At 37.1% G+C, this 26,976-nt stretch overlaps 1 protein-coding gene across 1 annotated transcript in view; it reads left to right on the top strand.

Moving 5' to 3' along the window:
• Nucleotides 1-5,350: 5,350 nt before the first annotated feature.
• The window catches only part of LOC150087384 (fidgetin-like protein 1), a 50,626-nt gene continuing 29,000 nt past the window's right edge, over nucleotides 5,351-26,976 (top strand). Inside the window, exons 1-3 of the mRNA XM_090372461.1 lie at nucleotides 5,351-5,571; nucleotides 9,070-9,146; nucleotides 23,224-23,277. Coding sequence (XP_090228587.1) covers nucleotides 5,393-5,571; nucleotides 9,070-9,146; nucleotides 23,224-23,277 — 310 coding nt within the window. The 5' untranslated portion in view covers nucleotides 5,351-5,392. The remainder of the gene's footprint in view (nucleotides 5,572-9,069; nucleotides 9,147-23,223; nucleotides 23,278-26,976) is intronic.

Genomic DNA, 26,976 nt, shown 5'->3' with positions numbered 1-26,976 from the left:
TTGGGATAAAATGGTTGGATTTGCAAGTGATGGTGCAGCTGCTATGGTTGGTAAAAAAATGGAGTAGCGGTAAAATTAAGAAATATAGTGAAAGAAGAAAAATTTCAGAATAATTTTTGCACTATACATTGCATTATTCATCAAGAAGCACTTTGTTCCAAAAGTTTGCAGATGGATAATGTTATGTGAAACAATAACTAAAACAGTAAACTATATCCGTGGACGAGCTCTGAATCATCGAGAATTTGTTGCATTGCTTGAAGAAATTGAAAGTGAGTACGGAGAAGTGATTTATTTTAACGAGGTGAGGTGGTTAGGTCGAGGAGCTGTATTAAAACGGTTTTTTGTTAAATGAAATCAAAATTTTCATGACACCAAAAAATAAAACCATCGACGAGCTACATAATGATACATGGATAACAGATTTAGCATTTCTTGTTGACTTGACCGGCCATTTAAATATTCTCAATAAAGAGCTGCAAGGAGAGAATAAACTTATCACTGACATGTATGCTTGTATTAAAGCCTTTAAAGTTAAATTGCAATTATGGGAAACACAACTGGAATCAAAAAATTTCGTACATTTCCTACATCTTAAATCCTGCCTTATTATTGCCCCATCCTCAAATGAAAAACTCAAGAATATGCAAGAAAAATAGCATCATTACGACAAGAATTTGAAGAAAGATTTTAATGATTTGGAATTCGATTTGACAATATTTTCATTACCATTAAAACGAACTTGAATAACACACCAGATAATCTACAAATGTGGCTAATTAATTTACAGTGTGATATAAATGTTATTCAAAGATTTGAAGATACAGATTTGATTAACTTTAATTCGTACTTGTCAAAAGATAAATACCTTCAGTTACGAATTTTTGCAATAAGAATAATCGCTTTGTTTCGGAGTATATTTATATGTGAACAGTTTTTTTCGCAGTTGAAAATTAATAAGCCTAAGAAAAGAACCCGATTGACAGATGAGCATCTACAATCCGTGATGAAAATACAGTAGTTTCTAGCAATTTTTCTCCAAGGCTACAAAACTATCAGAATCGAAACGCCATCAAGTGTCAAGTTGTAGCAAGAAATAAAGAAGTTTATAATTATTTACATACAAACATGTATTTTTTCTGTATGTGTCGAAAAAAAATTTAATAAATAAAAGAAAGAGAACAGGTTGTCATTATTTATTCTCAAGTTTAGTCCCGCTTGGAAAGTTTTCATAATTTGTTTATTTTTAGTTTAAGTTAAAAGTAAGTTATTCAGTAGTTAATTCAACGTATTAGAATTATTTGAAATAAATGTCAGTCTGAAAATTAAATATTTAGCTGTCAATATGTTTGAATTACAAAGTGTAACCAACAGAAATTTCTTGAAGGTACCAATCTTTAGATTTCAGATAGAAAATAAATATAAATTTTGAATTTTTTCCTTTGCGTTATTATTATTATTATTGTTTATGTATGTTTTGATAAATATTTAGTAAGTGATTGGGCATCTAAAGAAAATAGAAAAGAAAATTTAACCAAAAGAAAGAGTCTCATAATTTTAGACAGGGAGAGAAGGAGAAAAATATAAGTTTGAGAAATAAAAAGTAAGTATAGAGAAAAACATTGTAGAAAATACAATTGAATATTATTGAAATAAATTTTCAATTTAACCATGTTCGAGGCAAATTAAATTTTAAAAGTAAAATTTCCAGACTTATTATAAACTTACACGCAACACACCACATACACGCGTAACACCAGGTTATAAAGGAGTGGTATCCATACATTAGGGGTAAGTACGGTGCAATATATATACATTCACTCTCATTTTGTTAAAAAAAAATTCCGGCCCGTCAGCTGCTTTCAGATCGTGCATTCGGCCCGCATGCAGTTTGAGACCACTGTATTAGCATATCTCCAGTCTGTGGAGGACCTCCTCTGAATCCAAGAATGCTATTATAATTATGGCTAATGGTTTGCTACTTCCTTAGTTGTCTTCCTTAATGAAATTATTACAAAATCATTTAGCTCCCTGATAGAGCTTTAAAAAATTCTGGCTCTCCTTCCCTAAAGAGTTCCTCATGTGGAAATGTAGAGGCAAAATAGTTATTCAATTTGTCCGCAACCAGAGCAGGATCATCAACAGTTAAATCATTTGATATTGAGCGCAAAAATGTGATTTATACCCCACCATCTTAGCGTTTATACAAGTACAGAAGTCTTTGCTACTTTCCTTTGCATTCTTTGCTAGAGAATTCTTGTTATCTGCCTTTGCTTGCCTAACCTCCTTTGTCACTTGATTAGTTTATTTTTTCTACCGGCTTCCGTGTCTCGATATTTTATAAGCATCACATCTACTTTTCTTCTGTGCTACGAGTTTAAAAAGTTCATCTGACATCCATTTAGACCTTGAAGAGTATGTCTTAGTTGGTATGAAATGCCTAATAGCGCTTAATAATTCATTGAATGCTTCCCATTTAGAATTTGCTGATGGTAACATAATCAGTTTGTCCGACTGTATATAATTTAAAAACTGAGACCACTGCAGTCACTCTTACGAAAGTAAAAACTCCTCCCTTTACCCGTGATTGTAGTTACATCTCTAAGAAAAGACAGATGTAGAATAGATGTGCGGAAATTTGCCTTTAGCCAGCGGGTGGTTAATTGCTGGAACAAACTTCCATCTGTCGTTGTGGAAGTTGATAGGTTAAATAAATTTAAGGAGGAACTGGACAGACATTTGGAGGGAATGGTGTGATTTTTTTTTTTTGGCTGATGCTGCATAATCTCATACAGTTGCTTTCTTGCATCACATGCCACTACTACTACTAAATCCCAGATCTATGATCACTGCCGCCTAGTGGTTCTTAAATCTGCAGAGATCTAATGCATGAATACGCAGTCTGCGCGGGTAGCACAGTGGATTTGTCATCGTCCTCCCCACACCGGGTGAAAAATGCCCGGATTCAAATTCCGTCGATGACGTGAGGAACTTTAGTGGACTTTTTCCACTCCGTGGCCCAGTTTGTCGGTCTCAGGCATAGATAGTAAGGTGTTTCTCCAAGGAATTGGGTTTTTTTTTCGTCCAGCAAACGGACAAATCGACCAGAGAACACACGCAATTTACAGAGAAAATAAATATATGGGTAGATGTAATCATTTACGGGGGACCCTAATATCATAATCATAATTTGAATGAATAAGCACTGCTGATAATCAGATCAAGAGTGTTACTCCCTTTTGTTGCCTCTTTTACATGCTGCTGTAGAAAACACTCATCCAATAAATCAGAAAAGTCTTGTTAGTCTCTGAGCGACCAACCCACAAGTTCCAGTCAATATCTGGAAAGTTAAAATCTCCCATTATAAGACATTCTGATTTACTGACCCACTGTATTTCTCTGTACAGCGGTTCGTTGTACTCACAGAGTCAGTGTGTCTCCCAAGCTAGTAATTTTCCGACCCAACTGCCACTGCCTTGATAGCATCAGATAATATTCTTGCGTCCATTCTATACAGGAGAGATAGCAGTCTCTCCTGTTAACAAGTACAGATCAATCACGCTGAGAAAAATTCTACCCCATGAGCCTTGCACATGCTTTACAGGAATAAATTGATTAACAGGGTTCTCAACATACACTCCCTCTTATCGTGTCTCGGCAGAATTGTAGACAGTCAAATTCAATCCTAACTCGCGACTTTTTGCTAACAATGCCCTCTAATTGTTAAGTAAGTTATCAGATCTACTCTTAATATTATTAGTGCCCAAGTGTACGACAATATCCACTTTAGTTCTCTTAAAAAATGATGTCTACTGTATAACATCATCTATTTTTTTCTCTTGGCACACATACCCTAGTCCTATTCTCTTTATCATTCTTACACAATATATGAGTATTTCTTGTTTTCCTGACACTAGTGTCACTGACAATAAGTAGTTTCTGTGGGACCAACGGGCCCTGCTATGAAGATTGTTGCTGTGCTGTCTAATGATCAAGGGTGAGCTCTGCCGTCGAGTTGGACATCTTAGAACTTGATGCGCTCCCTAATTTCATTCATTCGAGGGCATCTATCCTACTCTTTAAACTCATAATTTATGAGAGTCATAAACTGCCATTAGAATGCTTCGTTCGATGCGTGATGCGTTGCAGAATCGCTCATTTCGGGGCCTTTTATTTCAGTTATTTGTCTATTCGGTAGGATCCTATGTAATGTGAAAACAGGGGTGTCGTGTACTTTTTGGAACGTCATGTTCCAAAAAATTTAAACGAGAAACCAAGAGAGCAAAAACTGCGCATTTGGTAATTAATTAGTTTCGATAAGCCTATCTTTTGTCCCAGAAGAGAGCCCAGTAGCTGTTTACTCTCTGAGAAGTGTAGTAAATGTTTTGTTTTTTCAGTACCGTAGTGTGCCAGGTAATATAGTTAATCTGCATTATGTCTCTAGAACTAGGTCAATATATTGAACCGTATATTGAGAGGGATGAAAATTCTGGAAGAATTCAGACGGGAGAAGGATATAATTATAGGTTCTTTGGCATACATAATATTTTTTGTTATCCGTCTTACGGGCAAATTATATATAACAGATATAAAGAAGATCGGCCTAACTATGTCTATAAATTGCTGATGCTCCGTGATCGATTGCAGTTTGCCGGATGAAAATTCATTGTGTTGTAAAGAAAACCATGCTAGCCTCGTCTGAGACCAACTAATTCAGCCACAATGTGAAAAGGCCCATATAATTCCTCACGTTATCGAGGGGTTAAGTAAGGTCTTTTCCACCCGGTTTGGGTAGGATGGCCATTGTACGAACTATGCCATCTTGAGGGCTATTGCGTTTGCAACCATTGGCCTATCGTCACTAGCCTAGACCCTGGTTCAACGAAATTCATTTCTTTTTTTTTATGTAACTTTCACTTTTATTTTTGGGTGTCCCTGAATTAATGACCCTTGTAAAGCTGCGCCATCTGCACCATACTATAGTATCTCACTGGTTGCGCTATATTGAGTTGAGAAACATAAAACAAACAAACAGAATAAAAAACAACTCTTTCTCTCTCCAATGTACTCACACATATATGTTGTGCACGTTTCATTTTCTGCCGTTAGATGGCTTTATTGCTTTTTGTACAAGTGCGGGATTTTTAGTTTGCGATTAGAAGGTTATGGTTTGTTTCGAGGAAGAAATACCAGTGAAGTAAATTTTTTGTTTTGTCAACTGCTGGAATTTATACTGCTGTGTTTTCCAGTCGGAAAACTATTGCTTACAAGCTGGAACGTATTAAATGTGTTATTAATTACAATTTCTAATCTCCCACAGATTATGAGTGCTTTTGTCTAAGTTGTAAAATCCTGTTCTATACTACAAGAATATTGATGGGAGATTGTTTTTATGTTCTGTACCGACATGGATAAAGAGGCATTTGATAAATTATTTATAAGACATTGGCAAACTCAATATTTTTCTGGAGCCGATAAGCAATGGAATGATACGCTGTCTAAGAATGCTTACGATGCCGACGTTTGCCGTTCGTTAATGAATCAAATACATTACGCTGCAATAACAAAACGGTGAGAAATGAATTCAAAATGCTGACTGAGCTTTTAGAAATTCCAGATAAAGTTGTGGCCATACTCCAATATACGGTTCCCCCTTCCAAAATAGCGGCAAGAGGAAGAAGGCAGTGATTGACATGCCTAACTCGGTATGGTTAGCGTTAGTTAGGGTGTTTATCCTCCCCTTGCCACTGCTTTTAAATTGGGAATTCGTTTTCCTATTTTAAAACAGCAGGAAGGGGGGGGAGATAAACACCCTAAGATAGGCAGTCTGAAGGGAGACATTGTGTAAATGGCAAAAAAAAAAAAAAAAAAACCCGAATCACTCATTCCTGTTGCCAGAAAGTGCTTACCCATTTTCTGATTAAATTTTCTCCAACTCCTTACCCCAGTTAACATCTTGGGATGTTAACCTATTTCTAGTGACCTTCAGGATACTGCATAATGGTAGTTTTTGTTAGAACCAGTGTTTTCATACTGCTAAGATTTTATTTGTGGCCCCTGGTTCTTGTTTCACTTAGCAGCAAAGAAATTATTTCCTAATTCATTCTCCCCATTCCTTTTAGGGTTTTATACATCTGAATCAGGTATTATCCATCTTAATATCCATATATCTAGTTAACTCTGCAGTGTAAGTCTCATTCTGTTTAATGTATCAATCTCATTATAAAGCATTCCATTCTCTCTCTCTCTCTCTCTCACAGGGTAACTCGGGAATTTTTTTTGGCTGGTGCAGTATAAGCCTCAGGCTTCCCTGCACCATATGGCTAATAATAATAAAAAAAAAAGAGTTGCCTTAGTTTTACTCTACTCTAAATAAAATGCACTACTTCAATGGATAAGTATATTGCTGTTTTATTTAAAGTGTGTACACTACCGATACTTTGGTTTCAGTCCTTTTTGGCATCTCATTGGTGGGTAGTTAGGTACAGCGAAGACCTGAACATATTGTGTGTACTTTCCAGTGATGGGAAGTATCCAAAATAAAATCAAGTGGGTTTATGGCAAAAGCCATGATTATGCTATGAGAGTTATGTAACACGAAGGGCAAAAAAAGGATCAAACTTGCATCTGGGTAGTAAAAAAAAAAAAAAAAAAAAGTAAAGTGCAGCCATTATCAACCCACTGCAGGATGGAAGCCTCCTCAACAATTCATGCTGAGGGAAATGGACCATAATCTGCCACGCTGGTCCAGTGCGGGTTGGCAGATTGACCGTATTCAGCAGTCAGGGGCTTGAACCCCGGTCTACTCAAAGAGCGTGTGCTACTGCACTCCCGCTCCTGCCCACTCGGCTACGGAGGCCGTCACCGGGTAGTGGTGCATACTAAATAAAACAGTGATATACTTCTCCATTGGAGCAGTGCATTTTTATGGTATTGCACCACTGAGTAGTGGAATAGCAAGACTGTCATGGCAGAATGCCTCTGTAATATGCAATCAATGCTCTAAGTAACAAAATCTGCTTGTTCAATGCTGTATAGTGACATTATATAGCTTTCATAGCATAAATCTTTCACCATAAACCCACCTGATGAACTCTGCCATCCATGCCTTCTGTTCTTTTCTTTGTGTAGATAACGCTTACTAATCTGGTTACCCTTCTTTGGAGCCTCTGTGAAAGTTCGAGCCTGTCACCACCAAATACGGAGGATGCGGAAAGGTCAGGGAATGACCACTGCATATTCCCGGAGCAATATGGCCCTAGTTGCTAATGCTCCTAAAAACCAAATAACAACAACAACAACTGTGAAAGTTCTCTTTTCTAGATTTGAAAGGATTTGATTTTTTTTTTTTTTTTTTTTTTTTTAGATTTCTCCAGATTTGAATACAATGGTCTAAATGCAGACTTAGAAAAGTTCTGGGTGTGCCACTGCTATGGTACATGGAAAACTTCATTTCTAGTTTTATCATGATTCCAAGTCTTTCTTATATTGAACCACTTTTCTCATGTTGAACCTAAAAATTATGTATATAAAAGGTAATATGTATAATATATTTTAAAGCATAAAAAAATTGTAAATAAAATTTAAATGTACCATGGCATATGGGAAATTATTAAAGTGGCATTTGCCAAACATATGCAAAATATCTACAATATGTTAGAAACAGAAAACCATTTTGTACATAATTCATTACTATTAATGTTTATACCTTCTGTCTTCTGTCGCTGAACTATCTCTTCATCCATGGCAGTAACTTGCCCTTAATGCCACAGTGTTCCAATTTGTATAGCAGTTTTTCATGTCTAACAGTGTCAGAAACTTTACTGAAATCTGAATAATGATGTCAGAATTATTTTTTGCATCAAGTTCCTTTTGTCACTGCATCATAGTAGCCAATCAGATTGGTCAGATGAGATTTCCCCTTAACAAACCCATGCTGCAATTACAAGTTGGGCCTCAAACATTTCCAGTGACCAATAGAATATTCTCAAGTGATGTGTGAGGTGATCTGATTGAGGTGTATAAGGCCTTGAATGGGTTGAGCAAGCTGAATGCTGATTGCATTCTTCCTGTTGCTCATACTAAGAACCTGAGGGGGCACAGTTTAAAATTGAGGAAAGATAATTGTACAATAGATGTATGGAAATTTGCTTTTAGCCAGTGGGTAGTTGATTGGTGGAACAGGTTTCCATCTTTTGTTGTGGAAGTTGATAGCCTAAATAAATTTAAGGCTGAGCTGGACAGGCATTTGGAACGAATGGAGGGGTGAAATGGAGGGGGGGGGGTTGGCTGATATTGCATAAGTGGTGTTTTTTGGCTGATGTTGCATAAATCTCACTTTCTTGCATCTTATGCCTCTACTAATGCTAATGTGTGAACATCTGAGGTACTTCCATTTTATATATATAGCTTGGCTCGGTGGGTAGTTTTTAGCCAGTGGGTAGTTGATTGGTGGAACAGGTTTCCATCTTTTGTTGTGGAAGTTGATAGCCATTTGCACTTGGTTTGAAATCGGGTTTTTTAGATAGCTGGTGGTAGTGATGATGAATGTTTTGACAGGTTGGTGGAATTTTCTGTTGATGGCTTTTCTTTTTATTTTAATTTATTTCATATTTTACAAACATTTTCATATCCTTTGGAAGTGGCAGCTGCAGAAGAGTCAGGATGGTCTTGCAAGCATTTGGGTCCTTTGATCAACTTAAAAAATATTTAATGATTGGTGCAGTGTAGCATGAAATATATTAATTTGTTCTTCCTGCATTTAACACCATCTCCACATTTTATATAAATTTTGTAATTTAAATCATCAATGTTAAAACCAATTTTATTTTAATATTTACAAATCATCTATAACAAGGTTGAGTTGTAACAAAAACCATTTCTGATACAGAGTGAATAATGTTCAAGAAATGTGAAATACTGTGAAATTAGATTGCAGTTATTAAAATAATTATTGAATACGTTACAGTGATTTTTATGCAATTATCATTTATGCAGTTTTGAGATCTTTATAATTTAAATTTAATAATCCTTGAGGTAGTTCATTTAATGTGCTTCTTCTCCCTCTAGATTGTCACCTGATGAGGCTAATTGTTTAATGCTACAATATATGCAGAAATATGGAGATATTATGGATGATGAAAAAGGTAATTTTTATTTTCATTAATCCTTGTTTTAGTACATATGAGTAATTTTTAGGTATATTCTTCTGAGTTTAATCTCAGAGGTCATATTAAAGATGGATACTCAACGTGGATTATTAAAACATTTATGCTGTGATGGCTCACATAATCAGAATACTAATGTTTCTGGCAGTGGCCTTAAAATTGTTCTAACATTGACAGCCACTTGAGAGGCATCCTTAAATAGAGCCACTGTTTAGAGCATGGTTGGGAAAGACATTGATCTTGATCTCCCCCCTCGCCTGTCAAACAAGTTGGTGCGGAATGATTTCTGGTGGGTGAGGCTTAAGACACATCAAGTTATAGAAATGGGTGAAAAGTAAATATATATACAGGGTGTCTCAAAAATATTGGTACAAACGTTTAGGGGGGGTAGGTAACATCTAAAGGAATGTGAATTGCATAGGAACCCATAACCGGAAACATCACCATAAGTCGGTACACGGTGCTGTTCATCAGTTCGTGAGAGGAAAAATTTCTGGTTTACTAATTCAAGCAGTAGTCGCCGCACGAAGAGCATGCATCGATATACGAACTGTGAGCTGGCAGACATGCACCTAGCGTATGGATTAGCAGAGGGCAATGGACGAGCCGCTCAACAAATTTATGGACGCTTCCCAGACAGACATGTACCGGACCACCATTTGTTTGCGTGTGTGTGCATCAAAATTTGTGTGATTATGGGTCATTTAGAGGTAACAGGAGTTGTGCGGGCAGAGCACGTTCAATGCGAACTCCCGCCATGGAAGAAAGTGTGTTGAATGCCATCCAGAATAATCTTACTACCAGCACATGTGCCGTTGCCTCTGCCTTAGGAGTGTCTCGTTGAAGTGTACATCGTGTCTGGCACGACGATTCCTTACACCCCTTTCATCTCCAGAGGGTTTACTTACTGCTCCCCAAGATCATCCTGCACGTGTGGCTTTTGTGCTGTGGTTTCTCCAAGAAAGTGTTCGACTTAAATTTTCCAGCCCATGTTTTGTTCACGGATGAGGCTTATTTCACTCGGGAAGGTTTATTCAATCAGCACAATGCTCATGTGTGGGCTCATGACAACCCACACGGTGTGTGCCCCCATGCAGCACAACATCACTTCGCAATAAATGTGTGGGCAGGTATGGTCTGTGACTGCTTAGTCGGCCCATACCTGTTACCATCCCACATGAACTCTGCTAAATATTGGATCTTTCTTGAACAAGTTCTACCAGGGTTACTTGACGATGTTCCAGCAAATGTGAGATGCAACATTTGGTTTCAACATGACGGGGCACCTGCCCATTATGGAAGGTGTGTTTGTGACCATTTGAACAGACGTTTGGGGCGTCGATGGATTGGCCGTGGTGGACCCGTTGCCTGGCCCTCACGCTCATCTGATTTATCGAGCATCGATTTCTTTCTGTGGGGGGCCCTCAAATCTATCATGTATGAATCGCCTGTGGAGACGGAAATGGATCTCGTGGCAAGACTTGTCTGCGCTGCTGCTACTTTCAAAGAAACTCCAGGTGTGTTCGACCGTGTCCGCCAATCCATGCTGCGTTTGTGTCACGCATGCATCGCGTCTCATGGTGGAACCTTCGAGCCTCTGTTGTAACATCATGAAATGCATCCATCTTGTACTCCATTGTTAATATTATGTCAAATAAATGTTTGCTACTAATTACTGTTATGTGTCATTTCTGCTTCTTGTGCCTCTGCTACTACTTTCCCGTGACGTTTTCGATTATGGGTTCCTATGCGATTCACATTCCTTTAGATGTTACCTTCCTCCCCTAAACGTTTGTACCAATATTTTTGAGACACCTTGTATATATATTTTCAACACATTGAAAATATATATACAGATCACAAATGGCAGATCACATTACAAGTTGAAATCTGTTGATAATAACCTGATATCTAGCAGCATTATATACACCTAAATTAAGTGAAATAAATAAGTGTACTATGGAGTTCCGACAAAATGGAAGTTTTACTGTACAAATTTTGACCTTCAGTACAAAGTGTTATCCTGTTCCAACGTGTGCCCTCCCCCCAAGGGGGGAGGGCACACGTCGTGTTCCAACATGTGCCCTCCCCCCCAAGGGGGGGAGGGCACATGTTGGAACACGATATAGACAGGTATAACTTTCACAATTTGTGATTCTTCATATGGCAAACCTGATCATGCTGTAAGTGTCCTGAGACTTCAGAGATTGTGGCAACTTTTCCATCACTACATCCACGTTGAATTTAAATATGGCAAGTAAAATGTATACAGGAAGGGCAGACAGTACATGAGAAGTGGAGGGGTTATGCTCTTAGTTAAGGGAGCATATTAAATCTAAGGAAGTGCATGCATTAGAAAACAGGCCTTGTACTTCGGGTTGCATTATATCATCCAAGTTTCTTGCAAAGACCGACTAATTGGTTAAAATAAGTTTATTAAAATAAAAATAAAAATGATATATACATAAGATAAAACAGAAATAAAATAAGATCAAAGTGTTAAAATATAATATAATAAAAGCATTGAAATACATAGTAGCTTTCGAAGCGAAGTGATTCTTCATCAGCTAGTCTGTGAATGGTGTACTTCAGTATATATTGATGGTTACAATAGCACAAGTCAGCCGGGCATAATCACGAGTCTGGTGTCGGTAGAGCAGAATTACGTACACGTGATGATTGCCAGCGCTCATTGCACTGCAATACAGTACATTCTATAATAGGGTGTAAGTGTACTCCCCTTCTGCGATTTATAATACTATTATTGGTGGCCATGAGTGCTGGCAGTAATCACGTGAATAGTTGACGATTTCAATATTCCGTTGGGGATCAAGATTGTGCTGCTCAACCCAATAATGCTTGGCGACTGTGGAGCGTTCAAAATTATTGGTTGGGAAAGACATTGATCTTGATCTCTTCCCTTCCCTGCCAAACAAGTTGGTGCAGAATGATTTCTGGCGGGGGAGGCTTCAAAGACATATCAAGTTATAGAAATGGGTGAACAGTAAATATATATACATTTTCAACACATTGAAACCCTAATGGCAGTGCTTGCAGTTGACATTACAGTGGGACCAACTGATGATGTTGGTCAATCGATGACCAGTGCAATGTTGATCGAGTTATATAAGCACTATGAAAACTAAATTTAAAGTAGAGGTATGTTATAGGTGTAATGACTGTGATGAGTATACCAGACAGCTATATGGAGAAATAGTGGGGCAGTAAATCAGAATGTCTTATAATGGGGAATTTTAACTTTCCAGATGTTGACTGGAATTTGTGGGTTGGTCACTCACACACACTAACAGGATTTTTGTATATCTCATGAATGACTGTTTTCTGCAGCAGCCTGTTAGAGAGACAACAAAAGGAAGCAGTACTCTTTATCTGGTTATCAGTAGTGATTCTACATGCATTAAGAATTTGCAGGTAAAAGATCCACTAACATTGGCAGCGATCACAGTGTACTAATGTGGAATTTAATTACAAGACATAAATACTGTCAAGGGTAAAGGGAAAGACTTTACTTTCGTAATGGTGAATACAGTAGTCTCTGCCAGTTTTTAAATTCTATGCAGTGGGACCAACTGATGATGGCACCAACAGCAAATTCTAAATGGGAAGCATTCAGGGAAGTAATCATAGAAGCCACTGTATCTGATAATTTATAAGATGATACAGAAGCTTATAGTAATATGAATTAGTTTATAATCAAATCACAAAGAAGGTTAGGTAAGCTAAGGCAGATTATGAGAAGTCTCTGGCAAAGAATGCAAAGAAAACTAGCAAACACTTCTATGCTATTCTTCTATGTTAATATAACATAGAAGATTTTTCTTCTATGTTATATTAACAGTAGAAGGAAGGGATTGAATCACATTGGGCCCACTTGATGTCAGTGGGTTAACTGTTGATGACCTTGCTCAGGTTGCAGACCTGAAGATGCATAGATGCAGAATAGGTATTTTGCATCTATGTTCACACATGAAGAATTCTTTGGGGAAGGGGATGCTAGAAGATTATCAGACTATAATGGGGAGCTAAATGACTTTGTGGTAACTAAGGAAAGTGGAAGAGAAATTGTTGAAGCAGAACTTAAAAAAGTTACCTGGGATAGATGGGGTCTATCTAATCATATTAAGGGAGGCAGTAAAGGAGGTGAGAAAACCCGTAGACATATATGTATGAGAGCATAATGGGATTCAGGGGGTCCCTATGGACTGGAGATGTGCGAATGAATTCCCAATTCATAAAAGGAGATCAAAAGGTGACACGAGTAATTATAGATCTCTTAGTTTAACATCTGTTCCAGGGAAAATAATGGAGTCACTGGTTAAAAAAGTAATGCAGCATCACCTGGAGAGCAATGAAATTATACTGCAGTCATGGCATGGATTTGTTAAGGGGTGGTTTTGTCTAACCAGTTGGATAGGTTACTATGATACAGTCACCAAGAAACTGGATGCAAAAAAAATAATTTTGATATCATATACTTGGATTTCAGGAAGGCTTTTGATACTTTTGCATATAAAAGACTGCTATACGAACTGGAGAATGTGGCATTAAGGGCAAGTTACTGCTGTGGATAAAGGCTGAGAGTGGCTATCAACAGGCACTGCTCTTCGTGGGCTAATGTTATTAGCGGAGTCCCTCATGGTTCAGTTCTAGATCCTTTTTGTTTTTTCAATATTTATTAATGATATTGATGAAGGTATCAGGCTTAATGTCTAAGTTTGCAGATGATGCAAAGGTTGGCACCGTGGCTGACTAATCAGGGTGAGCTACTGCAACAAGATCTAAGAATATTGGATCAGTGAAATGGCATTTGAAGTTTAACATTGACAGATGCAAGGTACTACATTTAAATCTTAAATCTGTAGATAAAGGGACCACTAGGTGGCAGTGATCACAGTGTGCCGAATTGGGATTTCCTCAAAGAGGTAACTACCATCAAGGGTAAAGGGAAGGGTTTTTGCTTTCGTAAAGGTGACTACGGTGGTCTGAGACCGTATTTAAATTCTATACAGTGGGACCAACTGATGATGTTACCAACAGCAAATTCAAAATGGGAAGCATTCAAAGAATTAACCTAGGAGGCTACTAGGCTTTATATTCCAACTAAGAAATATTGTTCAAGGTTTAGGCCTAAATGGATGTTAGATGAACTAATGAGACATGTGGCAGAGAAGAAAAATGCATGGGATACATATAAATTAATGGGTGACATGGAAGCCTACAATAGATATAATCTGATCTGTAACCAAGTCACAAAGGAGGTTAGAGAAGGAAAGGCAGATTATGAGAAATCTTTGGCAATGGATGAAAAGGAAAATAGCAAAGAGTCCTTTACCTATGTAAATTCTAGAAGGAAGGGGATGAATCATATTGGTCTGCTGGATATCGATGGTTCAACTGTTGATCATCCTGCTCAGGTGGCTAACAAACTAAATGAGTATTTTGCATCTAGATTCACACATGCGGAGTTATTCAAGGAGGGGAATGCCAGAGGTGAACTTAACTCTGGCAGTGAGCTAGATAATTTTGTAATAACTGAGAGAAAAGTGGAGGAGAAATTGTTGAAGATAAACATAAGAAAGGCACCTGGGATGGATTGGATCTATCCAGTTATATTAAAGGAGGTAGCAAAGAAAGTAAGCAAACCCTTAGCCATAATTATGAGAGCTTCCTTGGAATCAGGGGAGGTACCCATGGACTGGAGATGTGCAAGTGTGACCTCAATTCACAAAGGAGGATCAAAGGGCGACACAAGTAATTATAGACCTGCTAGTTTAACTTCTGTTCCAGGGAAATTAATGGAGGCACTGGTTAAAGAAGCACTGCAGGATCATCTAGACAAGACTTCAGTTGTAGCTCGGACATCATGGGTTTGTTAACTGGAGGTGTTGTATGACCAATTTGATTGGATACTATGATGTGGTCACAAAGCAACTGGATGCAGGGAATAACTGTGATATCATATATTGGATCTTAGAAAGTATTTTGATACTGTTGCACATGGAAGACTGCTGCACAAATTGAAGCAGTGTGGCATTGGAAGCAAATTGATGCTATGGATAAAGGGATGGTTGAGTGGGAGAAGACAGAGTGGTAATCAATGGACACTGCTCTTCGTGAACTAATGTTATTAGTGGAGTCTCTCAGGGTTCAGTGTTGGGTCCATTGTTGTTTTCTGTATTTATAAATGATATTGATGATGGTATATCAAGGTTAATGTCCAAGTTTGCAGATGATACTTGGGCAGAGTTGTTAATGACACTAATGACAGTATGCTGCTGCAACAGGATCTAGAAAAGTTGAGCAGATGGGCTGAGAGGTGGCAAATGAAGTTTAACATTGACAAATGTAAAGTACTACATATGGGAAGCAGTAACCCCAGAGTAAAGTATCAACTCTGTGGTACTGCACTGACAGTGGTAGAGAATGAAAAGGACCTGGGGGTAATTGTGCAGGCAGATATGAAGTTTTCTGAGCAGTGCAGATGGTCTGCAAGAGTAGCTCACAGTGTCTTGTCAATGATATATAGAATTTTTCTATCAGGGATAAGGAGGTGTATATCCCCTTGTATAAGGTGATGGTCAGGCCACACCTTGAGTATGCATGTCTGGAGGCCTCATTTTAAGAAGGATGTAGAGCTGTTGGAATGCGTACAGACAAGAGCAACAAGATAGTGAATGGAACAAAGGGTTGCTCTTACGAAGAAAGGCTCAAGTTTTGCAGATTACAGTGTTTGGAGACTAGGCACCTCCAAGGTGATTTGATTGAGGTGTATAAAGCCTTGAATGGTTTGAGCATGCTCAGTGCTGATGGGATTTTTTCTCTTGCTCAGAATAATCACCTGAGAGGGCATAAATTCAAATTGAGGAAAGACAGTTGTAGGATAGATGTGCGGAAGTTTGCCTTTACCCGGTGGGTAGTTTATTGGTTTAACAGACTTCCATCTTTTGATGTGGAAGTTGATAGCCTAAATAAATTTAAGGCTGAGCTGGACAGGTATTTGGAACGAATGGAGGGGTGAAATCAGAGCTTTTTTTTGGCTGATGCTGCATAAGCTTGCTTTCTTGCATTGTGTGCCTCTACTAATGCTAATGGTGATACTGCATGTGAGTTGGAGTTATAGAGTAACTTATCAACTGTGTGGCGTTACACTCAGTGTGGTGAAAAAGGAAAAAGACCTTGTGGTAATTATGCAGTCAGATATGAAATTCTCTGAGCATTGTAGATATGCTGCCAGGATATCTACATGGGGTTTTGTATATGATATACAGAAACTTTGCTAGTAGGGATAAGGGGGTGATTATCCCTTTGTCCAAGGCCATGGTTAGGTTGTATCTTGAGTATTGTATACAGGTCTTGGGGCACTATAGCCACAGCAGCTTGTGTGCCATTAAACACCCATACCACACACAGGTCTGGCAGGGCTGTGCCGAGCCATTTTAGTGCCTGAGGCAAGAATGAAAAATTGCACCCTCCCCTAAAATATTTAAAAAAAATTTATTTAAGAAAATATGACTTATTTAAAATACATTTCTGGTAGACATTTTAATAAAAAAATTAAAACTGAGGTTATAAAAATGACAACCAGTGGGGCGATAACCATGCTGGTGCGCAGAGCTCCGTATCTGTACAGTTGCGCGACAAAGATTTTCGTCTTGCAAGAGAAAGATGATAAACTGTTTGGAATAATCAAAACATAAAATCGAAAATGTTGACAATTATTTAATCTTTCTTTTGGCACTCCTTTTTTCTTTTAACCTGAGACAAGAGCCTCTTTCACCTCACCCTCGGCATGGCTCTGAGGTCTGGGGGCCTCAATTTAGGAAGGTACTGCATTTAAATCTTAAATCTGTAGATAAAGGAACCACTAGGTGGCAGTGATCACAGTGTGCTGAATTGGGATTTACTCAAAGAGGTAACTACCATCAAGGGTAAAGGGAAGGGTTTTTGCTTTCGTAGATTTGCTGGAATGGGTGCAGAGAAGAGTAATCAGATTGGTGAAAGGAACAAAAGCGTGTTCTTTCCAAAAAGGCTTCATTTCTGCAAATTGCTGTGTCTGGAGACAACGCACCTGTGGGGTGATTTGGTTGAGTTGTTTAAGGCTTTGAATGGATTAAGCTGAATGTGAATGGAATTCTTCCTCTTGGTGAGATTACTCACATCAGTGGCATAAATTTAAGTTGAGGAAGGATGGTTGCAAGACAGATGTGCAAAGGTTTGTCTTCATCCAGTCAGGTGATTGAATTTTGGAACAGGCTTCCATCTGTTGTTGTGGAAGTGGATGGTTTGAATAAATTCACAGAACTACTAGACAAATTCATAGAGAGTATGGATGGGTGAAGTGCATAATTTTTTTTTTTTGGCTGATGCTATATAGCTTGCTTTCTTGCATTATTTGCTACTACTATTTAGCATCAGTCAAAATGGTTCTGATTTGTTGTGTTTTTTATTTCAGATAATGACTGCTGTAAAGAAAATGGCCCACCATTCTTGCTATTGAAATATTAGGTCTGCAACATCCAGATATTTTCTTTTAAACTCTCCACTTGTGTTTATGAATGGGTTACAAAATGCTCTTCAATTATGGATACATGCTGCACTTGGGAAAATGGTATCTTGCTCCTACTGTAAACAGATTACTAATGATGCCAAGCCTGAACATGTGACACTATCATTAGTGTCTCTTACAAATAACAATACCCTTCTCTGCCATCTGTTGGTGAAAAGGCAAGTTACACCATTTTTATGTAAATATACAGCCACCAGACTTTGCATTGGGTAACTTTTCAATCATTCTGTAGAATGATGTTGTTGTTATTTGGTTTTTAGGAGCATTAGCAACTAAGGCCATATTGCTCCATTGTAGAATGATAGGTACAGCAAAAACTACATTTTATTTGTGAATGTTTAAATCTTAGTAAGAACTTAGGATAGCACTGTAATGAAGCAGCCCCCTGTCAAAAGGCAGTTACCGAGATTATCAACATTACTTCTGTATCTTTTGTACCTACCATTCTGCATGATTTTTTCAAGTGAATCAGTTAAGATTGAGAATTTGTATTTCTCAAGTAAATATTTTTTAAATCACAGGCTAGACTTGTTCAGTATTTTTATGGTGGAAATGTTGAAAGGTTGATAAATAAATAAATAAATAAATCTATCTTTATTGTGAAGTAGAATTACAGCACAATATCCCATCACGGCGACGAGCGCCAGGGGTTCACATATAGATAACATAAGTACAAATTCAAATGGCTACAAAATATAGCGAACACATACAAAAGGCTACAAAATACAGATTACAAATGCAAAAAGAAATACAAATACATCATAGAAACAAGGAGCTGAACACAAATAAAGAAAAACAAATACAACTTGGCAGTGATTCAGGTTTCAAGAGCTTTGATAAAGTTGTGTCTGTCCTTCTTTTTACTTATTATGGTGTCGATGTCGGCGTCCACACAGTTGAGGGCAGCGAGCATCTGCTTGGGCAGAAATCTATCGCTGAGTACAAGCCTGTTGTGGTGAGCCACAAGTGCTGGTACCGACCTTAGGCTTGGCTGTGGAATCCTCCAAGAGCAAGCATTCCAAATATTTGGAGATGATATTTGGCCTGAGATGAGTTTGGCTGTGAAGACCAGCCTCTTTTCAACGTTCAGGAACTTCAACCTCGGGATGTCGAGTGCTTGTGCCATCATGGTAGTTGTGGTAGCGGGAGGTAGCCGAAGCTTGTTATTCGCCCATTTCAGTAGCCAGTATTCAGCAGTGTACACCCGCTTAAGGTTCAGCTGGGACAGCAATATCACAACATAGTACGCTAGGCCAACTTAACAGTTGAGAATAATGCTACGAGTGCCTATGATTTTCTGCAAAAAACTAATGCATACAAAAAATAAGCAATGATTCGAACATGAGTTTTCAGATATCTGTTTGCTACCTTGGGATTTATGCATGTGTTAAACCGACTTTGTGAGATACGTGTCTTTAACAGTTGATAAAATAGAGACACTTCGTGTCCCTTATGGTGTCTTACCTTGAAGAAGAAGCAGAGGTAGAGGTAAATGATGCATGCAGTCAGAGGCTCTTTGCCAGAAATTTGTTGAAAAAAATCGTAAAAAAATTTTTTTACAATTTTTTTTTACTCAGTACAGAATAAAAACTGATATTACTTTCTTCATGCAGTTATCCCCTACATCTGTTTATATGTTTTATCAAATTCTGGATCTTAATTCATAGAAATTCTTCAAGTTAAGCTTTTATAAAGCCAACTTGAAAAACTGAGGCTAACACGTGCAACCCTTTCCTCTTGCTTTTCAAAGCTATTTTCATACCATTTTATAACCATGCTTACAGTTAGTTGGAAATGGAGATAACAGATGGCAGCTTATACTAAAAAAAATTCAAGACAATTTGTATATTAACAGACCCATTGTTTGAGGCAATCTTCAAATTGTAGATCTATATATATGCTTTCCAGAGCTCACACGTGAATAACTTAGATCTGTGTACACACTCCTAAATGGGTTAAATATTGCTTGTGGTATTATCACTCTCTCCCCGCAACAGATTGCCAGGAATACAACTGAATTCTGACAATGAATAAATTAGTATAATTATACAAATGATCACTGATTAATTAAAAACTCTATTAAATTGGATGCAAGTGGAATAAGCTTCAGTAATGTTTAAGTACTATTTAAATTTATATTCTTCATCAATTTGAGTATTATTTTCAAAATAATATACTCATGAAGTATATTATTAGAGATCAATATATTTATTAATTTCTCATGTCAGTTTTGTTTTACTAAATTTTTAAGCGTGAGTTAAACTTGTTACCTCTTACTATTTGGCATTTAGATATAGATATCCTGTGAATAGAAAACTGCTGCAGTAATTAAAAGATGATGTTCAAAGTCATTATCTTTTAATTTCTGTTACACTGAATTCATTATTTTGTTTGATAGTCAGATACACAGTAGCAAACTGAGAAATTAAGAATAAATACTAACATAATTCAAAAGTTGATTTTAGTTGTTTTTCTGAACCCAGAAGCACAACTAAAATCAATTTGCCCATTAAAATTAACTTTTTAAAATAATAAAAAAAACCAATGAGAATAAGCAAACGTGTAACGTATGAATAAACACTTTACTGGGCACATGTCTGTAAATTTTTTATTATTTTTTTTACCATTGAAAACTCAACATCCTGAACCACCCTGTTATGAAACACCCTGTATATGTTAATCTCTGTTAAAGTTATACAAGGTTCAAAAACAGGGCAACCATAAGAGGAGAGACTTCAAATATGTGGGCTACAGAGCTTGGTAACTAGGCACTTTAGAGTAGACCTAATTGATGTGTATAAGGCTCTGAGAGGAGAAAATAAAATGAATGAGGATGAAATTATTATTATTATTAGCCGTATGGTGCAAGGAAGCCTGAGGCTTATGCTGCACCAGCCAAAAAAAATTCCCATTACCCCGAGAGAGAGAGAGAGAGTGTCAAAAGTAGAAGAGAATCACCAAGAAAGAGAAGAATGATGATATCCAGCTCAGGACCCTGGGTGTGCCAAGCCCATACTCACCAGATGTGAGCCCCTGGAGTTAATTTTCAGTTATGATTCCAGAACTAGGGACCATAAATTTAAATTACAGGAAGTTTTCTTTTAGACAATAAATTGTTGATTACTGAAATAAGTTGTCTCCATAAGTGGTTCAGGCTTGACAGCTTGGGGAGATTCAGAGGTCATATGGATAGGTACCTTTGTGAGGAGGGAATCAAATAGGTAGTTTATTTTATTTTGTCCTTGCAGGTAGCATAGTTGGTATAATTGCAGTCCTCCTACACCAGGTGGAAAACATTTGAGTTCAAGTCCCATTAACAATGGGAGGAAATTTTATGGGCTTTTTTCATTATTTAGCTGAGTTAGTCGATCTCAGATGAGGTTTTTCTCCCAGAAACTTGGATTTTTTTTCCAGCAAACAGGAAAACTAACCAAAAAGCACATGCAATTTATGTTATATATACAGTGCAATATAGTCAATCACTGATGCACCTCAAGTCCTACACCAACATATTCTAATTTCTTTTATTATTTATTTTTTTATTTATTTAATTTTTTTGGCTGGTACAGTAAAAGACTCTGGCTTCCTTTTATTACATGGCTAATACTAATTCCAACATTTTGATACTTATAATTGACCAGAATTCAGGTTTTCTAACTTAATCTAACTAATCTAAGGTATCCAGTAATCTCGCCAATATAACGTAACCTAATTTAATCTAACCAAAGGTAATCAGCAGGTCAATTTATGTAACCTAAGCCAGTGTAATTGATATGCCAAGTTAGTTTAGATAAAATGAAGTTTGTAACTGATATAAGCAATATATTAAATTGTCATTTTATAGCCAAAATACAATGTGAATTCTGTCACCTTTTGGAGTCACTGGTTAAAGAAGTAATGCAGGACCATCTGGACAGGAATGCAATTATATTGCAGTCACAGCATGAATTTGTTAAGGGGCTGTCTTGTCTAATCATTGTGATGGGTTATTATGATGCAGCAATGAGGGAACTGGATTAAAAAAAATAATTTTGACATGTACTTGAATTTCAGGAAGGCTTTTGATACTCAATTTAAGAGGGATGTAGATCTGCTAGAATGGGTGCAGAGAAGGGCAACCAGATTGGTGAAGGGAACAAAAGGGTGCTCTTTCCTAGACAGTAATAGTATTTGCCATATAGTTCAAGGAAGCCACAAGCTTTTGCTGCACTTTGGAAAAAAAACACCCAAGTAGATAAGAAAACACAAATTATATGCTTCCCTCCTGATACAGGTAAGTATCCAGTTGACCTTTGCATTTATTCAAACTGTCAGCCTCAATACCTGCAAGGGCAACTTGTTCCAGCATTTAACGACTTGCTGGCTAAAAGAAAACTTCCTACAATCTAATCTCAAACCCTGTAATTTGAATTTATGACCCCTAGTTTTGGAATTATTTATAACAGTGAGAATTCCACCTTTACTCATTTTACTAATCTCTCTCAGAGTGTTGTAAACCTCAATCAGGTTACCTCTGAGGTGCCTGGTTGCCAAGCTCTGTAGCCCACATAATCAGTCTTTCCTCATATGATCGTCCTATCAAACCCACCATTTGAGTTGCCCATCTATGGACCCGTTCAAGAAGCTCAAGTGTCTTTTTTCAGATGAAGTCTCCATACTTGAACACAGTATTCCAAATGGGGGCTTACAATTGCCTTATACAGTGGGATTGCGACCACCTTATCTCTACAGGATAACTTTCGATAAATCATTGATAGGACACCTAAGGCTTCAGTTCTGCAAATTGCAGCTTCTGGAGACTAGGCACTTGCAGGGTGATCTGATTGAGGTGTTTAAGGCCTTGGATAGATTGAGCAAGCTGAATGTGAATGTCATTCTTCCTTTTGCTGAAGAATGAGCAAGAGGAAGAATTGACACATGGGGGGGGACATAAATTTAAGTTGAGGAAGGATGGTTGCAGGATAAATGTGCAGAAGTTTCCCTTCAGCCAACACCTGGTTGAGTGTTGGAACTGACTTCCATCTGTTGTGTAAGTGGATGGTTTGAATAAATTCAAGGAAGAACTAGACAAATTTTTGGAGGGTATGGACAGGAGACGTGTGTAGTGTTTTTTTTTTTTTTTTTTGGCTGATGCTATATAAACTTGCTTTCTTGCATTATTTACCACTACTTTTTTACATCACTATCATGAGACTACATTGTAGTGATGTAAACATGCCATTTGACTGAAAATGTACCAGGCCAACAAACAGTTACCTGTTTTATTTGAAGAACAGTTCTTGAGTCATTAGCTCTTTAAACTTTTTGTCTGTTTTTTTTTTTCCCCCTCTACATTCTCTATTTTTGAGTAAATGCAGTTCATGTATTTTTCAGTAAAAGCTTATGATGATTGTTTGATTTTTATTTCAAGTGCTATAAGCAGTTTATGATGTTAAAATTCTTTTTTTTTTTTTTGTTTTTTTATTTCAGGTGTAAATAATTATGCTGAGTCCATCTTATCTGTCTTAGCAAATAGAAGAAATGGTAAGAAGCTTTGTCAGTCTTGGCTGAAAAATGATTGAAATTTTTCTAACTAGGTTTTGTTCCTTTATAAGGATGCAATAACTATCCAGTCATTCTTACACTCAAGTTTTTCTTCTGTTCATTGCTTATTTTATCCAAATATTTCCAACTTTTTTGTGATAATGCTTCATATTATCTTTTTTTCTAGTTTATTAGACTATTAGTATTGATCATTTTTTAGTCTGAAAACTATTTTTGCAATACAGATAATTCTTATCATCCTAATGCATATTTCTGGAAAACAATAATTTTACTGTCTTGTCATCCTTTTTAAATTTATTACACGATGATTATTTTTCCATGTTTGTGTTATTTTATTATTTATTATTCTTTATTCTTTAATTTTCTAGTGATAATTATTTCTTCGTTAGATAGTATTATATGTGATTAAGTGGATTCATTTTCTTAAAGAATGATTGAAATAAGTAGAGATGGATGATCATATCATACCCACTTGGCCTATTGTTAACTAGGCTGTGGTGTGTCACCTGCAATTAAAATGTTTTAAACTCCACTTGCCACTGGATAGCTATATCAGAATATAATAAAATTACAAGGTTTGGTTAGCTCTTATAATCCTTGGACACATAGTGGTAACTAAAAGATTGGTCAGGGGGCTTACAATGACATCTTTTGAGCATGCACATACCATGTTTTAATGTGCCAGTCTAACAGAAAGCTGCTTTGAGTTAACACTATTTTTTTCTCATTTGTTACATGTATTTTGCTGATTTATCTTAAAATTATTGATGGTTGGCTGCATCAGCAGTGACACTTCACATAACAAATTCTGATTAAATCACTGTAGCTTTTATAGTATAATCATATCATATGACTCAGCTTGTCATGGGTTATTTCATTTGTCTAAGTAGGAGGCATGTGACTAATTTTGTGGTTTCGTTACTTGTTATAATTTTTGTAAAAAAATTCTGGATTGAACATAGCTTTTTCGAATTACAACCCAGATGAAATGAGAACTTGATGCTGTCTTTGTTCTTGAGTGAGAATGCTTAGAAGAAACTTACTGCTCACTTGTCTCATGACCAAATCCTAAGTAAAATGGTTTGAAGAAGCCTAAATGAAAGCAATGTCTCCCTAGAATTTCTTGAATGGTATTGATTCCAGTGAACGATGGTGAAGACTTCATTAATGTTTTGATTGTTTTGGGACATTGATCTAGGGCCACTTATTTCTTTATCTTCGAGAAAAAAAATTTTCCTGACAAAACCTTTGAAACTACTTAACCTTTAAACTGTTTTTTTTATCATAGCATAATTCTTGTAAATTGTAATGAGCATTTCATGTGTTTTCATGGCTGACTTTTCAAGTTTACAACAAAAAATTTAATGTTTGCACTGTCTGTTCAAATTTTGTCATTTCCAGTACATGCTAGAAATGGGAAAAACAAGGGACTGGCATGTAACAACTAGTTTAAATTCAATGTGTGCATGCTCAAAAGATGTTGAAAAGTCCTACTTGCACTGTTTAGCTACCTCTGTGCATCTAATGATTATAAGCTCATTCACTCAACTTTTGATTAAAATTTATATATGAGTTACTTAAATACTGAAACAGATGTTTTATAAAATATATGTAAAACAGGTTACATTGTAAATCATATAAACTTCATTAGAGACAATCCTGTATGGCATGAATTCAGCTAAGTGTGCACAGGTATCCACATTGTTCCATTTCTGTTTTGAGAAAGAACTTTAGGTAACAAAGATTTGTGGATTGCTAATGCCTATCTCAAATTCATTGTAGATGATCTCACAGATTCTTGATGGGATTCATGTTTGAGCAGCTGTATAGACTGTGGAAGACACTGCATATTGCTGGAGTATTCTATGTACCACTCTTGCACAGTTTGTATCATTGGGCTGTAGCATGATCATCTTGGAACAGTCTATCACTATGGATAAACTTGGTCTGCAAGAATGTTCAGATACACCTTCTAGATGAGAGGATACATGCCATATCACAAAAACAGTCCCCAGATTAGAACACCATCAACAGTGGTTTGTACCAAGGGCAGGATGTATTTGGGATCCATTTCTTTTTGTGGTTTCCTTCAAACTCACGTGCATCCATTGCCACTATTCCAGCACCATTTCAAATTGATTAATCTGTTTCACTCACACATGAGAGACCTTCTGATTGTCATAAAGCTGCATAGACCCGTTGCTGAGCTTCTTACATGCCATGCAGTGGAAGTGGTAACAAAGTGGTAATCACCTAAACCTTCACCATCAGGTGAAGGTTTAGGTGATTGTTTACTACATCCTAATTTTTGTATGTTTGGTGGACTAGACATATGCAGTACAGATTATGGAGGTACCATCTTCTAACTGGACTTGTTCTTCTTACTGTTTTTTCTTAAAGTAGTCACTAATTAATGACTTTAAACACTGCATGAATATATGGATGAGCTCTGCTACTTCCCATAATGATGCTCTTTAAGCATAAGCATGTATGATTGTGCTTTTTGTGTGGTTGCTGATGTCACTTTTCTCTTTTCCATTGTATGCATTTATCTACTGCTTCAAGGCACTGCAGGTCTTATAGTACAGTCATATCAAATGACCCAGCATGTCATGAGCTATTTCATTTGTCTAAATACAGTGAAACTTCTAACGGACACCTCTCGTTAACGGACATCTCTCTACAACGGAGATTTTCAAATTCCCCAACTCACCTCCATTGGTTTTAACGTGTTTTCAGCTTCTGTCTAGCGGACATTCTCTGTAACGGACGCGGACAGGCAATCTGCACTGTTTCGTTTTGATTAGCACTTAATTTGATCTCCCCATAACGGACAGCGGGCGAGCTCACGGCCCTTTTTCTAGGAACTTTTCTTCCATGTATTGTCTCAGTCGTGTGTTTATTTTCTATTTCCGATTCTCTGAATTTTATCAAGGTTTACGTCGTGGTTCTAAACCCTTTTTCAAGAATTTTAAGGCACGTGTAAAACTTCTGATGAATTCGGTGTGTGCAGGGGGGGGGATATGGTCGGCCTTTCGTCTTTTCAGTTTTTAGTTTTGTTCAGTGTCGTGTGAAGTGCACAATGTCTTCTCGTAAACATTTAACTTTAAAAGATAAAGTCGAACTCATTAATGCGTATGATCGGCAAAAAAAGTGTTCGCAATCTCGCTGCAAAATTCAAAATCGGGAAGACGCAGGTAAGCGACATCCTAAAGAAAAAAAATGAACTGCTCAAACAATTTTGGCAACACGGAAATGATCAGGTTCAAAAATGATTCCCGAAAACTGTTGGACTTCAAATTGACACTGTTACGTATGAGTGGTTTTGTCGTGAACATGCTAAAAAAATTCCCATTAATGGGCCTATTATTAGGGAAAAGGCTTTGGAGGTTGCGAAATCTATGGAAGTAAATGAGTTCAAAGCTTCTGTGGGATGGCTAGACAAGTTCAAAACTCGGCATAAAATTTCTTGGAAAACCGTAAGTGGTGAAGGTGGATCTGTTGATACTGGGGTTGTAACAGAGTAGACCGTCAAATTGGAAGATTTATGTCATGATTTTGAAGCTAAGGATATTCACAACTGTGATGAAACAGGGTTGTTTTTTAAAGCTCTTCCTGAAAAAACAATGAGTCTAAAAAACGAAAAGTGCCAGGGCGGAAAAATTTCTAAGAAACGCT

Source organism: Mastigoproctus giganteus, chromosome 4 (genome assembly GCF_048544385.1).
Source record: "Mastigoproctus giganteus isolate SK-2022 chromosome 4, ASM4854438v1, whole genome shotgun sequence".
Taxonomy (NCBI): Eukaryota; Metazoa; Arthropoda; class Arachnida; order Uropygi; family Thelyphonidae; genus Mastigoproctus; species Mastigoproctus giganteus.
This window is presented reverse-complemented; position numbering and strand designations above follow the sequence as displayed.